This window comes from Mustela lutreola, chromosome X (assembly GCF_030435805.1).
Source record: "Mustela lutreola isolate mMusLut2 chromosome X, mMusLut2.pri, whole genome shotgun sequence".
Classification (NCBI taxonomy): Eukaryota; Metazoa; Chordata; class Mammalia; order Carnivora; family Mustelidae; genus Mustela; species Mustela lutreola.
The window spans coordinates 112,838,853-112,859,465 of NC_081308.1; the positions used below are offsets into that span (position 1 = coordinate 112,838,853).

Sequence of the window (20,613 nt, forward strand, 5' to 3'; positions counted from 1 at the left end):
AACTGAACCATACTCCTCCAAATAACAATTAGGTAAATGTGCTCAACATTCTTTTCTTTTAGCACACTGACCAGTTAAAAATATAGTTAAATAGCCACCCCAAATCCAAGGCCATTTTCAGAGAAGCAATGAATGCAGCTTCTTGGATGTGAGGTGACAAAACTCATTGCCTTTTTTCTCTAAAATGATGCCAACTTTTTATAAGTCATCCCTCACTCACCTCTGGTTTCAAAGTTCTTGAAATGTGTGACCACAGCTGTAGTAACGTATCTTGCTACTAGATGGATTTCTTTTGGTCCCAGTTCCTGATCTGCAAAAGCAATGACTTCAGCTTCCTCAGGAGGTTCTGGTTCCTCTAACTTTGGGTACCTATCTTTCCACTTTTCCAATAAAGTGAAATCTTCTCCACTTGCTACAAGGCTTTGGTTTTCTTCTTTGATTTTAGAGTTGATTCTTTTTTCCCATATTTTAAGCAAACTTTTCTCATCCTTTTGTTCTTCAGACATCATAGACAAAGGCCCTTCCTTTGATACAAAAGATGGCTTCATTGTTTCTATACTTTCATTAGAGTATGGGGTTTGACTTGGAAGGTCATAACTTAACAGCATGGTATTGACAATATTTTCTGCAGCTATACCTATTTTGAGTGGAGAAATGGTTGTCTGTATATGGTTTGGCTTAACTGGCTTGGGGCACTCATAGTGAAGAACTTTGGGATTTTCACCTTCCATTTCTGTGAAGGACATGGGGTGCTCTGGTGCTGCTTGCACAGTGTCACTGGATTTCTGAAATGGTTTTGGTAATGGGAGAGAGCTGTTTCCTTTCACGACTTGTTCAAAATGGCTAAGGCCTCGGGCTTCACTTCTAGAATATAATGGTTTCAGTTCTGATTTGAGCCCTTCCAATGGCTCTGTGGTTTTAAGTGTATCCTCTGCAGAGTATCTGACATTTGAAGGTAGATTAGAAGAAGCCTTCTCCTTTACTTTTCTATCTTTCTCTGAATAAAAAGATAAGCCAGGGATTTGTGGAAGATCATCCCTGCAGCTAATTCCCTCTGACTCTGAAGTGAACATTCCCATCCCAGTGGCAGATCCGGGCCAGTTGGCTGTGTAGGCATTTTTGGCTACTTTGAGCAGATTTTCCTTTGGATGGCTTTTGATCATCAACTCACAGAAATGAGTACACTCGTCCATCAGTGTGCTGATGATCTGACTTGCCACAGTGTTTTTTTCAAATATGCTTATTGAAGATGGCTCCATTTCACACTTTCCTTTGTCGACCTTGTTCTTTATTATACCAAGCATGTCATTGACAGTATTAGCAGTGTAAGTAAGCAGTTCTAAATGGAACGAGTGAAGCTGTCGAAGGGTATTATAGTGCATGTTCTCCTGGGAAATCATACTACATGATTTAGATCCGTTAGCAAACTTATTCCGTGGTTGCAACTCGGGCAATATTGTTTTCATGAATGGCTTCTGTTGGACAGCAAAAAAGTTTTCAATAGGTATTTTCACAATTTCAGAAAAAGCATATGGAGAGATATGTTTAAATTGTAGGTCTGCAAATGATTCTAAGGTGTTCAGAACCCCTTCCATGAGCTCTTGAGCAATTTGGTGGCTAGAGCCCTCACATATTTTGTCTTTCAGCTTTGTGTTATAAATTGGTACATTGTTGAGGTTGTTTGTTCTTAAGGAGCCACCTTGACTTCTAGCTGTAGTTTCTTTCTTGCTTTCTAGCATTTCTTTACCATCTGTTAGGAACATCTGAGTCATGAAGTACATGTCTAATTTTTCCAATAGCTTTTGAACAATTTCCTGACCAAATATACTAATTTGTGCTTGGGAATTCTCAGCGCCAGAAGCAGCTCTTTTAAAGTTATGGCGCCTGCTTTCATAACCCTCAAGAGGTGACAAATTTAGAAATGAAACAGATTGTTCTAATTCCTTTGTTTTCACTAAAATTTCATTCAGAACAGACTCAGCTACCATCAATAGCTTGTATTTTTCATTTCCCACGTCATTTTCTTCTGTTTGCCATTCATCAAACATTTGTGTAAAAATACCTTCTTTAGGGAAGATTTTCTCTAGCTGGGAAGAAACATTCTCCAAAGAGAAATGGACTTCTGGATTTGCAAGAGAGATTGTCCTAAAATTCCTATGTGAAAGTTTGAGATCATGTGAGTGTGAAACTTTTATCTGGTCAGCTGAATTGTCATTTTTCATAGCATATAATCCCTGCAAAACTGCATTAACCATCTTACTTGCTGTCATGATTTGATCAGAAGTTAAAGTGTCTACATTTACCATTAGTCTATTTTGCCTCACCTTTTGAAATTCACTCACAATTTTTTCCAGGATATTGCTTACTATATCCTTGGCATGCATTTTAAATTCTGCAGTGGGGAGTTTTGTTCTCACGAAGGAGTTTTGGGCATCCCCAGCTGACAGCCGGTACGGCGGACCAATGGCAGTACTGGACTGACTGCCTCTGAAAGTCTTCTCTCTAGGACTTAACTTGGACTGACTTTTGGCTTTAGCACCACTAGGTCCTAGCTGTGGTTTTGTTCCACATTTAGGCAAAGAGATAACTTCCGATTTTGCTTTGAAGTTCGTTTTAAAACTTATATTAGGGTTGTCTTTGAGACTAGCATTAGAACTGCATGGCCTCGGAGACTGCATTCCATCAGACTGATCTTTAGGGGACAAATTCTCTTCTAGATTCAGCAAAACAAAATTTGTGATCTTTTTGAGAACCTTTTGGACCAATTCTTCACCCACTCGCCATGGAGAAAATTGCAATAAGGTGTTTTCCAAAGAAGTGGCACTTCTTATGCCTGTGTAAGGACAAACTCGTAGTATCACATGTTCAGGGGGAACACTTCTTCTTTCTGCTTGTTTTGATTCCTGAAAGCTTGGTGGATTCAACAGTAATTCATCATGGCCAGATGCTTCCAACTCTTGCCTGGTCTCCTTCTTTTCATATAAGGATGTCATTACTATTGAGAACATTTTTCTGGAAACACTTTCAACTATGTCATTTGCAAAACTGCTTATATGTGACTGTAAGGTTTTTTTCCGTGCTGCTGCTGTTTTCATTTTAGAATCAGATGTACAGTGGGGGGGTTCAGTAAATGGAAGCCAATGGTCTATGTCTTCCATTACCCTCCGATACACCTTCTTTAAAATTTCCTTAACTGCACTTAACAAAGCAGTTTTTTCCTGTCTAGAGTCTCCATTTCTAAATATTTCTTCCAAAACCCTTCTCATGTTTTCTGCTTCTGATATAATTTGGTTTTGATATGGGTGTTTTGAAAAAAGAGACAATTCAGTGTTGTCATCCATCTTTCTTTGACCTGTCAATATTTCATTTTGTACAACTAGTTGTGTAAACAGGCTAGGATTCTGCTGTGAGTAAAACTTAGTTGCCTTCAAAGATATTTTATCATGTAAATTCCTTAAGATGTTGTTGACAGTTTCACTTGCAATTATATTTTCTTGGAATGAAGTATTGTTTGGATATGAATACATCTTTTGGATTTCTAAATCTATGTCATTTTTTATGAGCATCAAAATGGTACTGGCGATTATGTCAGCATATTCCCTAAGACAAGCTTGTGATATATGAACTGCAGGTCCATGTTTTTTCCTGTAATTAGCAAATGTATCATCTGTGACCTCTTGACTGAGAACGGTTCTAGCTGTTGAGATTTCTAGGACATTCACATCCGATGGCATTTGGTGTGCTTCAAGAAATACGCTGTTTTGTTTACAATTTGTTAATTCTGGGCCAACATGTGTTTTTTCTGTAGTCTGAGTATCAAGAGTAAGTAGCATATCTATTCTTTCCGTGGCAAAAGATTTTAATCTATTAGAAATGGCCTTAGTAATAAAGTGAACACTTTCCTCACATGGGTCAGCAGATTGCTTGGCATCTTGTTTTTTAAGTACAGTTGTCTGATAATCATCAGAATAAACTGATTTCAGCTGTACATCTCTTCCCTTTCTTGCAAATAGAAAGCTCCCCTTTTCCCCCTCATTCATTGAGTCTGTAACAGGAGATCGTTGATGCTCTGCTTTGGGAAATGAATCAGAAAATGCCAGGGGCAATTTCAGAGAAATAGAGTCCTTTGCATTTACACCAAGCATGATAGCAGAAGTGAGATTTTGAAGAACAATATCCACCATATCGCTGGAAATCATTGTGACACACGACTTAGGAACTAAAAGCATTGGAATAGCTTTATTTGCATACTTGGGGTTTGTTTCAGAGTTTGCTTCTAAATGTTTCCCGCTTACGTTAAATTTATTAAGAGTGGATGCAGTAAGTAGGATATTATTCTCGTCCAGTGTTTTCTCACAGATGTCACTTAAGATACCCTCGATGGTATCTAGTATTTGAAATTGAAGTTTTTTTTGATAATCACTTTTATTGAACAGCTTTCCAACAATATCTTCTGGCTGACCTGGCTCAATATCTCTGTCAAATAGGTTTTTTTCATATTTGCCTTTAGTAGACACAATACTTAACACTGTGTTAACAATCTGGCTTGGGAAACTGCCAGAAACCACAATATTATGGATTAAAAATGGACTTTTTATTTCTTTATCTAACTTATGTTTGATTCCTTGTAAAATTTGTCTAGCCACTTCTGTTGCATATGAATTTAATTTACAGGCAGTCAACTGACATATTGATGTGGTCTTTCCTGACTTGTCATGATCCATTGAACAATAAGAAAATTGATCACCAGAATATGAATCTTTGGTTGATAGCCATGGTTGGCTGGAAGCAGTCTCATCCTCCTGTAGAGGCAAAGCCATTGGAATTGTGAAATTGATGTGAGAACGAAAGAGAGCTTTTACTTTGGAAGTAGCAAATGTTTCTAAATTTGTTAATACTGACTGTATAATATCTTCAACTACATTCATTTTGGTCATTTTACCACTACTAAATGTGGACTGAAATATACATGGATTTCTGTCCAGTATGGTAGACTGGAGAGAAGAGGCCTTTTCTTCATTGCCATATTCAGGAAAAGAGATAATTGCTGGACAGGAGATAATGTTAGATCTATTTTCACTTGCATTTCTATCTGCCATGACAGCAGAATAAAGTTTTTGAAGTATGGTTCTAACAACATTATCTGCAACAGCAGTTACATCTGCCTCAGACACTAAAGGAGCCATTATTTTATCCATAGATTGAATTGATTTTTGAGCAACTGGCTTATCACCAGGATGAGGAATGTCACATAAAGGGGACTGGGAGAGAGTAAGCCCATTTAATTGATCAATTAAGTCATTCTGAAAAATTTCATTCAAAATATTTCTTATAATGGGTACAACTGGGGACTTTTCTGGTTCTTTGAGTTCTACTTCAAATTTTTTAAGTGTTCTTTCTAGCTCCCATTGCTGAAGAGATTCTGATTTAGTTTCTTCTGTTGGTCTTTCCTCTCCAGCACTTTTTTTCCCTGTATCTGCAGGATCTTCTAGGTAGGACTCTGGGTCAGCCCCTCCTGGAAGAAAATTTCCATAGGTTGGCCTGTATCTATAATTTTCAATCCCTTGCTTTTTTGGTTCAGTTTCATTAAATAATTGAAGAGGCTCTGCATCTAAAATTAAATCGACTAGATTCTTAAGCATTTCTTTCTCCTGTAGTGGCTTGGCTATGCCTATTTCCAAATCTAGTAAGCTCACATTTAATTCCGTTTGAATAGCCTTCAAAATAGTACTTGATACTTTTTTTGCATGCATGTATAAAGCAGACTCCAGTTGTTTTTCACGTGTGTTTGCACAAATGTTGAAACTTTCACTTTCCCAGTACCTCTTGTTGCTCTTTTTATTTCCATTAATTATAGTGCCCAGAGCGTCTAAATTTCTTTTGGCAAACCCTTTCAATTTAGCAAAAACCATTTCAAAGATATCAGAAGCCATGACTTCCAGTTTATTTGGATGCTCTTCTTTTGTGGTCCCTGTTTTGGGAGTGGTTGTCTTTCCGTTGTTGTTAGTCACCTCTTGGCAACTTGGCTGGATCATACTGGACAACATGCTGGCGATTATGTCAGAGCATCTGCCCATTTCCTCAATAAGCAAAGCAAATGATAGGCTGTCAGTATCAATATAATCTGAGATAGCTTTAAATTCTGAATTTGTGAAAATGTGATCCATCTCAGCACTACAGAATTTTCCAATGATACCTTCTAGAATTGTATAAGAAATGAGCTGAATATTAGACTGTAATTCAGTGGTTAGTCTCAAATTCTCCTTGATCCATTCTCTGTTTGGTTCATCAGATCGTGGACAACATGGACAGTATCCTATGAGCTTGTGTAACATGTCACATAAGGTATCCCCAATTCTATCTAACACTCGCAGTCTGGTGCACCTGTGAACTTCCTCTTGCATATGAGGGCACTGAGAAGGCACATGTTGTTTTTGCTCAATCTTAGCAGTTTCATACGAGATTTTAGACCTTAGCTTATCTGAAGGGAGTAGAATATTGCTTTTACCTGTATTTCCACTTAACAATTCACAAATGCAAGTTGCTAATGAACTTGTCAAAATGTCATTATTTAGCTTTGTGACAATAGAGTCTAATTCCTTTTCACTGGCAGCAAAATCTCCTGTATCTATAAAGTCTTTGGGAGGGCCACACTTCCCAAGCTTTAGATTTTTCTTATTGTATTTGAGCTCTTTCTGGATAGCATCCAAAACAATTTTTACAACTTTAGTTGTGTAAGTATTAAGGTGAGATTGAAATGAAGATTTCTGGTCAGGTTCAGGTTTGGAATGACCAGCATGGCTTTCTAGTTTAAAGCAGTTTTGCAATTTTGGACAAATAAATGAGTTCAGCTTCTTAAAAACTGTGTAAGTGATCTTATCATTAATGTGAACTATAGGTTCAGGTGTTGATTCAGTTTCTTCAGGTTCTAACCAGGGATCTTTTGTATTCCTTTTACTCTCAAGCCATATTTTTAATGGCTCTTTATTTAATATGTCAGCATTATCTAGAGATATTTGAGGTACTGATGAAGAATGTCTGATAATGTGATTATAAGCTACGTGAAGTATTTTTAATACAGCATCTACAATTTCTTGAGCTACTATTTGGATTTCTGATGTACAGAACATCTGGTTCATCCATTCTTGATTGAACAGATCTTGTGGACTTCCTGATGTAAGAAGTGAAGCTTCCTTATTTTTATAACCTGAGTGATCAGAGGACCCAGAAGATAGGTCTTGGAGCACTTGTGCTAAAATACTTGTAATTATATCCTCTGAGGCTTTTTGTATTTGATGCTTTTCATCTTCACAGAAAAGCAAAAGGTCTCTATTCAAACATGGCTTGTCCTCAAAAAGGTCCTTATTATTAAAACCTGAGAGGTCAGTCTTTAATCCCCAATTGTGAAATGCTACCTCATCTTGATAAGTAGGCTTTGTATGTAAGTTCATATTTCTTTTGTACTTCAAATCAGCATTTTCCCTTGTGAACCAGCGACCAGGAACCTGTTCTTGTAATTTTGCTTTTTCATCTTTGATTGACGAAATCAGTACATTTTCCACAATCTTGTCTATTTCTTTATTTTCATCTTCAGAATAAAGAACCATGCCAGGAACATTAATGGGTGGAAAGAGGCATCCATGTTTAGGATGATAAGCTACTCTGGTACTGCTGAGTCTGTGCCCTTCTTCAGTGCCAGAAGGACTACTCAGTCTGGGGTGTCTTCTCTTTTGGACATCTGTTTTTGCTGGTTTCTGATGTAACTGAGCCAAGAGATCATCAAGTAGATGATGGATGATCATTGTTTCCTCGGATGCAATGATTCTCTCATTACTAAGTCCAATTTGTATATAACTTAGTATAGTGTTGATTGCTTCTTCTATATAACCAACCAGAGAGGATTGGGAAAAAATATTTGACACCAAGTTTTGTATGTCTTCTTTGCTAATCAAATTGGCGGCATCAGGTTCAGCACTGGATTTACTTTTGCTGGCTCTTTGAAGGAATGCATATGTTGGATCTTTTTGGTGTTGCTCGTCAGCAGGTTTGGTAGTGATCTCAAGATGAGCAAGTTCATTTTGCTTAGAAGATGCAAGAGATGTCAGCTTTTCTAAAATCACATGAACCATATCCTCTGCAATACCACTCATGTTCTCCATAGTATAAGGTGGTGAAGCTTTTGAAGTTTTTTCTTCTGGAGAAATGAAATGTTCCCCACTGGCTGTTAAGTCTGATTTAAAGTGAACTGATAAATTTTCTTGTGAAAATACCTCAGTACATTTTTTCTCAACTGCAGACTGTAGCTTCTCAAGCACAATTTCCATAATTTCAGCAGCTGCTGAGGATATATTGATTTTGGAGAGCAAGCCTCCTTTGTCAATGTCAGTTTGATCAACCAAAGTTTCGGCCGTAACAGAGGTAAGACTGGGGATGGTCTTGGTTAATTCAGACATCATTTCATGAAAAATATTTTCTAAAATCAACTCGGATTCCTCTTTGAGGTGATATTTAAAGTTATCAAAAACATTCTTTAACTCCTGCATCTCGTTTACAACTTTTGCTCTTTCATCAGAAGATGGCGGCTCTTTTAAGGCATCTGTTTCAGTGATAGCATCTTCAGATTTCTTTGTACCTCTTTCAGTTGGTGCAGAAAGGTGAGTATCGGATTTACTGGTTTTAGGTTTAGGGGATTCAGTGGTTTTATTATATTTAGGTTCAGAGTCAGTATGTTTTCCTTTTCTGCGATGTTTTTTCCCCATTGCTCTTTTTTCTTTGTGGGCAAATGGTTTTACGGGTGTTGCTGGTTGTCCTATTGACCTGTCAGCTGTGTCCGCACAGGCCTCTGCCTGAAATGTCTCTGCCTGAATACATGTTTCATATAGAAGCATTTCACTGCATGTGCTACAGCAACTCACACTATTTGAAGAGAGGGTAGAGTCATCAGGCATTGGGTATATAATATTTTGCAACCTTTCTTCATATTTTGTGATGGCTGGATATAATATACTGGTCACTGCAGCCACAACCCAAGTCATTATATTATGAACTATACTGTTCAGTTCTTCTGAAGTTACCTGGAAAGGAGGTAAGCAGGACACAAAGGAAATCACATGTGGATTTACTCTATTGTAGGGACAGGGGCTAACCTTTAATTCCTTGTGTCAATGCATAGCCGGAATCTAGGCATGGTGTATAGAGCGAACATAGGAAAGGACCTTAGAATAAGAGATTAATTTCAAATTGGTTTATACTCTGTAGCTGTGATTTGTTCTTTGAATATGATTCCCTTTGATTCAAAATCCCCTGGAACATTGATTTTGAGCATTTATTGCTGAGCACAAACAAATGTCTTCCTCGTTAAAAAAAATAGCCAAGTGGGTGTCTAGGCTCATAGAAAACAATTACTCTGGGAAAAAGTAAGACTGTGTTGATGATCCAAGCATTATTTCTTTTCTTTTCTTTTTTTACAGTTTAAAGTAATTTATTTAATGGTTAACATAAGTGAAAAGTGATGGTCTTAATGATCAAAAGAAAAAATATTTTGTATATCTGAAATAAAAAATGACTTAACTAATATTATTTACTATATAGTAAAAGTGATCACCATCATCATTATTTTTCTGGGAATTAAGGACTGCACTTGTTTCTTAAAAATATGAACCAGAATTACCTTTGACAAACTATTTCATGAAACAGACTTGCAGTCAAAACATTTATATGCCTTTGCAGAAATAGCCTCCTTTTGTGTAGACATCTGTCCAGCTAGGAGGTAAGGATGAAAAGATACCACAGCAGAAGGGTCAGGCTGTGGGCTCTGTGGCCCACTGGTTGCTGCTTTCCTCTGTCAGTTCACTGTGTTTTTATGCAGGCAGATGACTACAGCTACTTGTTAAGGTTTAATGAATAGTCAACAATTAGCACTAATGATTTAGTGGAAATAAATAGGCTTTGGGTCCAACAAAAGATTATCAGCACAAACTGTCTTGGAGAGGGAGGCAGAGGATAGTTCACATTAATCTTGGTCAAAAACGCTGAGCTAGAACTGGGCTGGACTCAAAGGGCCAGAAGTCTGGGCAGGAGAGGGAATTTGGGGGTCTCCTCCCCTGTGAACTGAAGTAGAAACCCAGGGACCAGACCTGAATGGCCTTTTTCTCTATGGTTAACGGCCCTCACTGTCACAGCTTAGACTGGACCGGAGGCAAAAGCAAACTGCACCTGCAGATCTCTGTATGTGTTTATGTACCTCTCATTGCAGATGTATTTTGGGAACATAAAAATCCTCCTGCCTATAATAAAATGGTATTTGTTTTTAAGTTATTGTTGCCCTCAAGACAGTCAGACCAAGAATGCATGCCTTCTGCAGAAACTCTTATTTCTCAAAGCTGTGGATACAATTCAGTGGCAGCAAAAGCTAGATGCCTGGAATTCTGGCTACGCACTGTTATATATCCTGGCATTTGGGCACCAGACACCCTAGAATGTGGTTGTTGCCTCCCAGTTACCTCCAAAGTTGGCTTCCAGATTGTTCAGGTTTAGGCCAGTATTCAGTGAAAGTTAACACTTGGTCAAACGTAGCATATCTCTCCTGATCCATTAGAGAAGGTTTGAGAACCACTTCAGATAAAGCTATTTTTTTTCCACGCCAATTCCCAAATCTTTTAATGCATTTTTATTGTGATTAAATACACAGCACATAAAATGTACCATTTCACCATTTTAAAGCATACAGTTCAGTGGCATTAAGTATGCTCACAACGTTATGTAAACATCACCACTATCTAGTTCGCTTAATGCATTCTTTGTCACCTTTTGCCCTGACTAGAAAATGGCTACTGAGTGTGAAAAACATAGTTCGGAATAACAACATATGGTCAAAAAACATTTCTTTTACATAAACATGTCCTGAGCAAACACTTCTAAGAATAACAGCTAACCATTAATAGGTAAGTTACTTACCTTCTTAGTCTAAATTGGTCCAGATCTGTTCTAATACATACGAGCTAAGAATTTCAATATATATTATTTTCTTAATACCAGAGAAAATGTACAGAAGACCTACATTATTACTCTTAAGGTAGCTGAGAAGAGGCATTTTCAACCTTGATATATAAAACAAGGGCATTCCTAAAGTTTTTAATGAAATGAAATACGATAAATAGAATCTGATTTTCAGTTTATTTCCACTATACTATTAAACCAAGAAATATTCTTTTGGTGCCAGTATGTCTAGTTCTTTGTGTTTGCTGCACGTTCTCTGAGTTGAGCAGTATATATGTGAAAGAGTGTGTGTGTGTGTGTGTGTACTATTCCCCTGCACCCCTCTTGTGTTCATGATTCCTCTGTCTCCCTCAAGAGTTGAGGCTCATCAAATTCACCTTCATCTTTGCCTAGTCCAAGCTGGAGTTCTCAAGTGACCGGGTCCCTTCTTTTGATAGAGTACCGTCCCAAGATTTTTCTTACTCCAGGGAAAATTAGGAGACAGATCCAGGCTGTCTCACATCCTGGCTCACATGCCCAAGGGACAGGGTGCTCAGCCCTAAGCCAGATCTCAATGGTCTGCAAAGGAAATGCCTTTTATGGCTTCCCATTATGGAGCAGGTCTGTGGTATCTGATGCTTTTCTCATGATAACTAAACCTCCTAATGCTCCCCCGATCTATCCTCCTGAGCCCCCCTCCCAAAAAGCCAATAACAGTAACTTTGGACCCCTGCAAAATTCAAGAATAACTGAGAGTGAAAGTCAAGAAGAGAAGGCAAAGAGGGAAACTGACTGATGTCAACAGATGATTTTGCTCGTTATTTGATTCACAGACTTTAACTTCATATGATAAAATATCCTTAACAAGTTGCTTTATCAGTGAATTTCATCATACATACTTTTTTTTGACAGCAATTTTGATAGTGGTGTTGTCTGAAAGGTGAAGAGAGATTGATTTTATTACTTCTGATCAATAATTTATGTAACTCCCCCCACCCCCAATTCCTAAGCATTGAATCAGATTATTTCCTTTGTGCTTGGGAGATTTTTTTTCTCCCTAGCAATTCACAAAAAAGAATTAAGCTTTATTTTTTGTCTAATCCCATTTAGCCTCCTACTTAGATACTGGCCTGTGGGTACAGGACATGCTCCATTACTCACAGGAGTAGAATGATAGCTGAATAAATGGTAGAATAGTAAACAGCTGCTGCATAAACTAACATCTGTCTGGTATTACTATTCATGAACCACTTAGTGTTTGTTTCAGAGTGAGTTGGGAAGAGCATGGGGTTGGGGAGAGAGGGGGTGGGCTAGTCCTTTCTGCTTGCTCTGCTTGATCAGAGCTTCCTGATAAGGTGTTTTCTGCCCACCTCCTCAAAACTCCTAGTCTCATCCCCTCACCCAACAATAGGAAAAGATCCATGGATGATTCTTGGTAACAATGGATTAAAATAATGTGTTTCTGATCATATGCAATAGCAAATCAGAGGCAGCCCTTTTCTAGGAATCATAACATTCTATTCTATGTTTTTTCCTCTTTTTTGTTTTATTTTTTTAAAAAAAGATTTCATTTATTTATTTGTCAGGGAGCGAGAGGACAGGAGCACAAGCAGGGGGAGTGAAGGGCAGAGGGAGAAGCAGGCTCCCCGCTGAGCAAGGAATGGGATGGGGCTCAATCCCAGGACCCTGGAATCAGGACCTGAGCCAAATGCAGATGCTTAAATGACTGAGCCACCCAGGCATCCCTTTTTCTCTTTTTGAAAAGTTTTTATTTTAATCACCCAGTGCTCATCACAAGTGCCCTCCTAACTCCCCATCGCCTATTTCCCCCATCCCCCAACCTCCCCTCTGATAACCATCAGTTTGTTCTCTATAGTTAAGAGTCTGTTTCTTAGTTTGCCTTTCTTGTTTCCCTTTGCTCATTTCTTTTGTTTCTTAAGTTCCACATGTGAGTGAAATCATACGGTATTTGTCTTCCTCTGATTGATTTATTTCACTTGGCATTATAATCTCTAGCTCTATTCTATGTTTTAATCAAAACTATTTATTATCACCTACTAATTGGAACCACAAATATATTTTTACTAAATTGTAGCCAGAGAATAACACAGTTATGTAAATTATAGAATTCTAAAAAAAGTTACAAAAAATAAGGCCTAAGACTCTAATTCTGATTTATTTTCGTATTTTCCTGCCTATGTGGATCATTTGATTCTCTTCTTCCCGACCTTCTTAACAGAAAAAGCACACTCTATCTTCATTTTTACTTGGCCGGCCCTTATGCTATCAAAATTACTTTCCCCCGCAAGGCCCACAATTCAATTTTGAAAAATATAACCCATCTCTGAAATTACAACGTAATTCCTAGTAGGAAAAGAAAAACTCCCAGGTCTCAGCTAGGGTTAGGGAGCAATAGCTCATCCTCAGACAAGTCCTCTTTGCAATATGGAACCTGGAACATGAGTGCTGATGTCAGTGACACAGTCCCTAACCTTTGGCTTCCTTTATTTTTCTAAGACTCAGTTTCTCAGGCCAACTCTAGTGCAATTTCTTCTTGTAGGTCCTCTGCAACCTAAAGCATCCAGATTCTTTTTTCTGCTCTATCGCTGGCAGCAAGTGGAACCCAGTGAGTCCTGTGTATTTGTTGCTACCTGTCCTCACAGGCTTTCTGCCCCAAAGGCATACACTTAGATAACAGGAAATAGCAAAGATCTGAGAACAAAACTAACCAGATAAATGAGACAGCCTCCTATAAGGCCACTAGAAAATAGTTGTGATGTCACATACAATCTACAACTCACAATGAATTATCAGATTTTTGTTGGAGTCAATCAAGTCAATCAAACAGAAATCAAACAGAAACATGCAAATGAACTTGCTGTTATATTGGAAAGTTCCATCACCGTTCCAGGAGTGACATGATATTCCATCTACTTCTCCCTAGTCTTAGGCAGTTTTCCTCCACAGGCTGACGCTAGTAGGAAAGTGTCTAAGGTTTAGGTCATTTGTACTGCTAACTTCCTACTTCTTAAATAAAGAGGGCAGTGATATTAATGACCATTAATCCAGAAGCCCCAAAGAGAAAGCACACTTTTTTAGTTTAATTTGCCATGTCACAAAACTATAAATATACCTTTCTTTCTTTTTAAAGATTTTATTTATTTATTTGACAGAGAGATCACAAGTGGGCAGAGAGGCAGACAGAGAGAGAGAGAGAGAGAGAGAGAGAGTCGAGGAAGCAGGCTCCCTGCTGAGCAGAGAGCCTGATTGCCTGGGGGGGGGGGGCTTGATCCCAGGACTCTGGGATCATGACCTGAGCTGAAGGCAGAGGCTTCAACCCATGGAGCCACCCAGGCGCCCCTATAAATATTCCTTTCTGCTTCTGACCTTCTCCTCCATACAAGCTCACTTTAGTCCAGAAGATAACTTAAAGACATCTTCATATGATCGGCCAGCCGCCCTTTGAGGATTAATGTGACAAGCCTAAATTTCAGTCTGCCTAATCCTTGTGGATATCTAATTTTTAATCTAACCGGTGGCCTTCTGCTTGTATCTCAGGCGCATAGCTTTGAGGTGGTGCCTGATACCTCCTGCTCATTCACACACATAGTCCATCCTATTGCCAAATCCATTTACTCATTCCAGTGGCTAAATGGGAATTTAAAGCAGCACCTCTGGACCCTAACATCAGTGGTTTAATCTGAAAGCCAAACCTGGGTGGTACCACGGGTCGCCTTCCCGTTTCCTGACATTTCATCCAATGCCCTGTACCCACTTCACTCTCTGGCATTCCTCAAGTCTCCCTGTCTTTTGTCCTGTTGCTGTATATAGCACAACCGAGGTCAGGTAGTGCTTGATTCATCTTGGTATCTAATACCCAGAACTATACTTTGAACACAGTTGGTTCTCAATAAAGTCCAGCACACAAATTCCCACTTAACGTGTTTCAGATGCATATTTCTCTCTATTCCAAAAGGAAGGCCATCGTGCAAAGCCACAAATCATTCATGCCCGAACTTCTGTAACGGGCACCTATTTAACTATCTTTCATTTGTCCTACGTGCTCCTGTTACAGGTGCTCAGCAGAGACAGTGACTTGATGATATCACATCCCTCCTCAAAGCCATTAGACCACGCCATTCGGCGGATGAAACACCTCTGAGAACGGTCTTCCCCCCTCGTCTTCCGTCCCAACCAGAAGAACATATTCGGTCTCTAAATGCAAAGCTTAATTATTCTGTTTGCCCCACTGCTATCTTATCATATTTGCTTCCTTTCGTCCTGATTTCTTTGGTTTCTAATTATATTTTGTTAAGCTTACTGTGTATGGCCTTTGTGTAAGCCTTAGGAAAATCAGAGAAGTTGAGAGCAGAGAAGGGAGAGAGGTAAGTAGTGGAACACATGTGATGCATCCATATGGAGGCTTGGGAAGCACTGAGCTGCGTCGGAGAAAGGACCGAGTCCAAGCCCTTGAACCTGTGTTCCTCTCTATAAGGTAAGGGGATGTAACGTGGGTGCAATGGACAGAGCCAGACCAGATGGTCTTGTTAGCCATGTTTTATTGTGCTCTGGCCTGGAATGGTCCTGGGTATAGCTAAAAGTACTTTAACCCTGTGTGTTTGAGAGGAAAGAGGAAGAAGCTCCCAGATTATGTGCAGAGTTCTTCATTTTAGCTGAGCTAAGATTTTTAGCAAAAGGGTATCCAGAGCATTTGCTTTTGAAAAGAGTCAAGTGATTCTGTAGCTGTGTAGTCTAGGGTAGTGGGAAGGCAGGAGGAAGAGGGAAGGAAGAATTAACATTTTCTAGAACTACATAATTATCACTCCTCACCTTTATTTCTTTAAACTGTCCTAATATTGGGCTAGTCAGTTTCCTTCCTGCAGCCTCTTTGCATCTTATGAGCACTCAGTGAGGCAAACTGACTTCATTACTCCTAAACATAAAATCCTTCTTCTAGGAAGCTTGCTCTGAATGTCAAAACTATTTACCACCACACACTACTTCACCTTACCCAACCATTTTCATCAGGATTTGGAATTCATAAAATCTATCCTGGACCTCATTTGGTTTGAGGATTTAGAAGATGATGGTGTTTGATAAGTGTGTTCCATCAGGGGTTATGTGATATGCATGGCATATTCAAGTTTGTGGGGAACTGCACTTTATTTTTTTAAGACTTTATTTGACACAGAGAGAGAGACAGCGAGAGAGAGAACACAAGCAGGGGGAGTGGGTGAGGGAGAAGCAGGCTTCCCGCTGAGCAGGAGCCGGATGGGGATGCGGGCCTCCTGCCTGGAATCATGACCTGAGTTGAAGGCAAATGCTTAACAATTGAGCCACACAGGCGCCCCAAGAGTTGCACTTTAGCAGAATAAGTGGCCACCAAGGTTTGAGGGCTGAAAGGCACCTAGGCCAAAAAAAAAAAAAAATCTTCTCCACTGTCCTTGATTTTTGTATCATTAGAGATTCATTACTTTAGATTACAGTACAAATATCTTCAGATGGGGTAACAGATTAAGTCATTAATACTACATGGTAAACTAATTCATCATCATTAGAGAACCAATAACCTCAAAAGGCACAAGTAATGTATGTTTGAATGTGGAGAGGGGAGAAGAATAGATCTGGATCCCAGAAAGTTCCCTGGAAAGAAGAGGTAGTGCTACCTGAAAGGGGAGTGAAGGCCCTAGAGATGAGGGGAGGACAGAACAAAAGCGGGACTAGAGGGCAGGTGAGGAGACATAAATAACTTCGCCTCCTTTACGATGTTAGCGGAGTCCCGAGAGGTTGCAAAACATGAATGCAAGCAGGAGCATAAGAACTGAGGATTCCGTGGGAGCGTCTGCCCTTAGGCAGCACTCCTGTGTAATTATTAAAAGGTTAATTTAAAATAACGCATTCATTTATTAAGCTTTCTTAGATACTTACTTAATTGACGAATCATGAGAAGAGAAGTTTCCTTGAGCTACAGATGAATTTTCAGAGAGAAAAAGAAAATTACTACCTGTCGGTAGCCTTCCCAAGCTACTTGTAAAATGGTAATTAACATCTATTAATAGGTCTTTATTCCCTGTTGTCACTGCTGTGTTTAAACCCTCCAGGGACTGCCAGGGAGGCATAAAGTATGGTTTATAATCTGCGGCCACTGCCTATGCCTGCCTCACCAGCCTCAATCTCTGGCCACCATTCTACATATATTCTGGGCTCCAGAGATCCTTAACAACAATGCAATTCCCTTTGCCTGTGCCCTTACTATTTAGTTTGTAACTCTAACATCGCTCTTTTAAATTCCTCACCTTTTAGGAATCACTCAGCTTGTGTTACCTCTTTCAGAGAGCCCTACTTGAAATTGTCCTGCACAGACAGGCCTCCTCTGTGCTCCTGAAGCACCCTATACTTCCTTCTATTATAGGATTTACTGTGCTATAGTTTACAGTGTCCGACATATAGTAAGCACTTAATAACACTTATTTATTGAACCAATTCTTTAACACAGGTGTTGGGTCAATGTTTATTAGTCTAACAGTCATTATTCTCTTCCTATTCAAATACCATCTAACATGACTTGCATGCCATCTAGCAAAGTTCCATAAGCAGATATTAGAAAATATTTCTAGATAATTACAGTAAAGCAAGTCTTCATGTAGAATATCTCCATAGGAATACTAGAATGGTGTATATCAATTATACATGTACATCACTAAACAGTCTTAGACAAACAGAATGCTCTGAATAATAGAAAGTAGTATTGCCACTTAGAGTCAGGTCAAAGTTAAGGAAAATTGCTATTTATCTTTCTCCTAAGAAATGTAAAGTGTATTGGGAGTAACCAGTAAATTCCAATGATCTGTTTGAAAACATTTACTTAAAATTCTATGTGCCTTCCTGAGTTTCTTTGTGTATGAGTATATTTGTACCTGTGTACAGTTTTGGAAAGGATGGAACTGGAATTAATAGTGTATCAACCTGAAAAATTAAGTGTGAAGATAATATTGCTGTGGTGGTTTCAAAGTATGTTTACAAATTCTTTGGTAATACTCTCTCCAGGAAGTGAAGGTTAACTCTATTCCCCTTGAGTGTGGGTTGGACTCAGTGACTTGCTTCTAACGGACAGTCCAGGGCAGAAGTGATGGTATATAACTTCTGAAACTAGGTTATAAAATATATTGTGGTCTCAGCCCCTCTACCTTGGATCACTCAGTCTGGGGGAAGCCAGAGGCCGTATTATGAAGATACTCAAGAAGCCTTATATAGAGGTCCACAAGGTGGGGAACTGAGCCCTCCTGCTGACAGCCATGTGAGTGAGCCATCTTGGAAGTGAAGCGTCCAGACCCAGTTAAGCCTTTAAATGACTGCAACAGCCCTGGATGACAATCTGACCATAACCTCATGAGAGACCCTGAATCAGAGCCGCCCAGCTAAATTGTTCCTGGATTCCTAACCATAGAAACTATAAGGTAATTTTTTTAAGCCGCCAAACTTTGGGGTGATTTGTTACTTAGCAATAGATAACTAATGTGACCGTTAGAAAAAATAAGTATCTTTTCTATAGTTTTTAAGAATATGGTAGATTCAATGTCCTGAAGAGCCTGTGGGAAACCTGTTACAAATGCAATAGGAATTTGATAAGTATACAATTAGAGTGTAGAACTTCAATGTACCTCTTTAATAGCTGGACACATTTGCAGACAATAAAAAAAAGGTCTAGTAGATGGAAAAATCAGTAAAGATGTAAAATCAATAAACGTCATTTAATATCCATTTAGAGCTTTCCATCCTTCATATAGAGAATACACATTATTTTGGTATGTCCACGGAACACTATCAAATTGCAGTCACATATTTGGTCACAAAGAAAAGCTTAACAACTTCAGTGTATTTAAGATTTACAGGCTATATTCTCTGAATGTAATTTAAAAAGCTGTGACCCAAAATATTAATTTCTTGATAATTAAGAAACATACTTATGGATAACTCTTGGATTGAAGAGGGAATTAAGAGGACAAAGTATAATCTACTTCAAAAAGCTGAACTAATTTTTTCTCCTCCAAACTTGTTCCTCTTTCTGTACGTCCTTTCTATTGAATGGTACCACTGTTCGCTACCCATTTCGTTGCCCAGTCTAGAAATCTACATCTCCCATATTCAGTCAGTAACCAAATCTCATCCATTCGATGACCTTAGTGTGAGGCAAATCTGTACCCTCACTGTCACTGAGTTTGTTCAAGCCTCATTTCTAGCCCTAACTATTGTAATAGTGTCTTTAATTGTGGTAAGCAGCAGCATGGCACTGTGGCTAGAACTTGTTCAGACAGACAGACCTGGGTTAAAACCTTGGTTTTGTCATGTACACTGTGAAACCTTGGGCAGGGTAATTCACCACTCTGAAACTTAGTTTACTTATATGTGTAAAATGGTAGATAAAAATACTTCTGTCCTCCTTAGGTTGTTCAGAGGGTTAAATGAGAGGATATAAAGAGTTTAGTATAGTAACTGGCATATAGTAAGTGTTAATAAATGCTATTATTTTTATTGTCTCATTGCCTCTAGTCCCCTCATCTCTAATTCTTTTCCCCCCTTTTTAAAAAGATTTTATTTATTTATTTGACAGACAGAGATCACAAGTAGGCAGAGAGGCAGGCAGTGAGAGAGGGAGAAGCCAGCTCCCCACTGAGCAGAGAGCCTGATGTGGGGCTCGATCCCAGGACCCTGGGATCATGACCTGAGCTGAAGGCAGAGGCTTTAACCCACTGAGCCCCCCAGGTGCCCCTCTTTTTTCCCTTTTTAGAAAAGACAAATTCTGATTATATTACAACCCTGCCAATATTCTCCAATAATTGCCCTTCAGTAACAGGATAAAAGGTAGATTTTTTGGCATAGCCTACCAGAAATTTATGATCTAACCCTTCTCTAGCAGTCTAACTTAATTTCCTACAATTCTCTAGCTTGAACTTTTAGATAAAGAAATTCTGAGAGAATCTGTATTTCCAAAAACGTACTATGCTCAAGTGTCTATATCTTGGTAAATATATTCCCTTTTCTTAGAAGGTTCTCCTACCATTTGGGTGCTGAGAGAATTCTTTCATACTCTTCATGTCTCAGCCCAATTGTGGCTTCTTCTGGACAAGTTTCCCTGGCTTCCCTATGCTTCCCCTGAACTATGTACATACCTCCATTATTACACTTACCATAACAGGTTGGGAATACTGGCACAAGTATTCCCCACTTAGCTGTAAAATACAGCATTAGGAGCAGAGCTTTTCTGTAAGTATGCAGTAATTAGCACAATGGCTGTCATGTAGTAGAAGCTCAATAAATGTTCATAGAATGAATGGATGAGTAGATTGCAGGATTTACTTAATAAGTCTTGCTATTGTTTACCTGACTTAGAGTTATAGCTTGGTTTCTTGGCCTTTTTTTCATTAACATCAGCATATGTCACCTATATATGCCATAAGAAAAAAAAAAACAGTGAAAATCCTCAAAGGAGTTTTAAAAGAATTTGATTGCCGGCTATTTCTCAAATTCAAAATACAGAAATATAAGAAAATGATTTTAAAAGTTCATTTGTGATAAAAGTACATGTTATATTTGCTTTATACTACATGTATTACAGAATTCACAGGTTTATAGAAT

At 38.7% G+C, this 20,613-nt stretch overlaps 1 protein-coding gene across 2 annotated transcripts in view; it reads right to left on the minus strand.

Moving 5' to 3' along the window:
* Nucleotides 1–20,415, minus strand: part of LOC131821365 (fibrous sheath-interacting protein 2-like) — a 43,464-nt gene extending 23,049 nt beyond the window's left edge. For both annotated transcript variants that reach the window (XM_059157419.1, XM_059157418.1), the window contains exons 1-4: nt 20,359–20,415; nt 16,906–16,942; nt 11,877–11,910; nt 221–9,074 (exon numbers count right to left, since the gene is read on the minus strand). In XM_059157419.1, the coding sequence (XP_059013402.1) occupies nt 221–9,035 (8,815 nt within the window). In that variant the 5' untranslated portion in view covers nt 9,036–9,074; nt 11,877–11,910; nt 16,906–16,942; nt 20,359–20,415. The remainder of the gene's footprint in view (nt 1–220; nt 9,075–11,876; nt 11,911–16,905; nt 16,943–20,358) is intronic.
* Between the last annotated feature and the right edge of the window lie 198 nt (nt 20,416–20,613).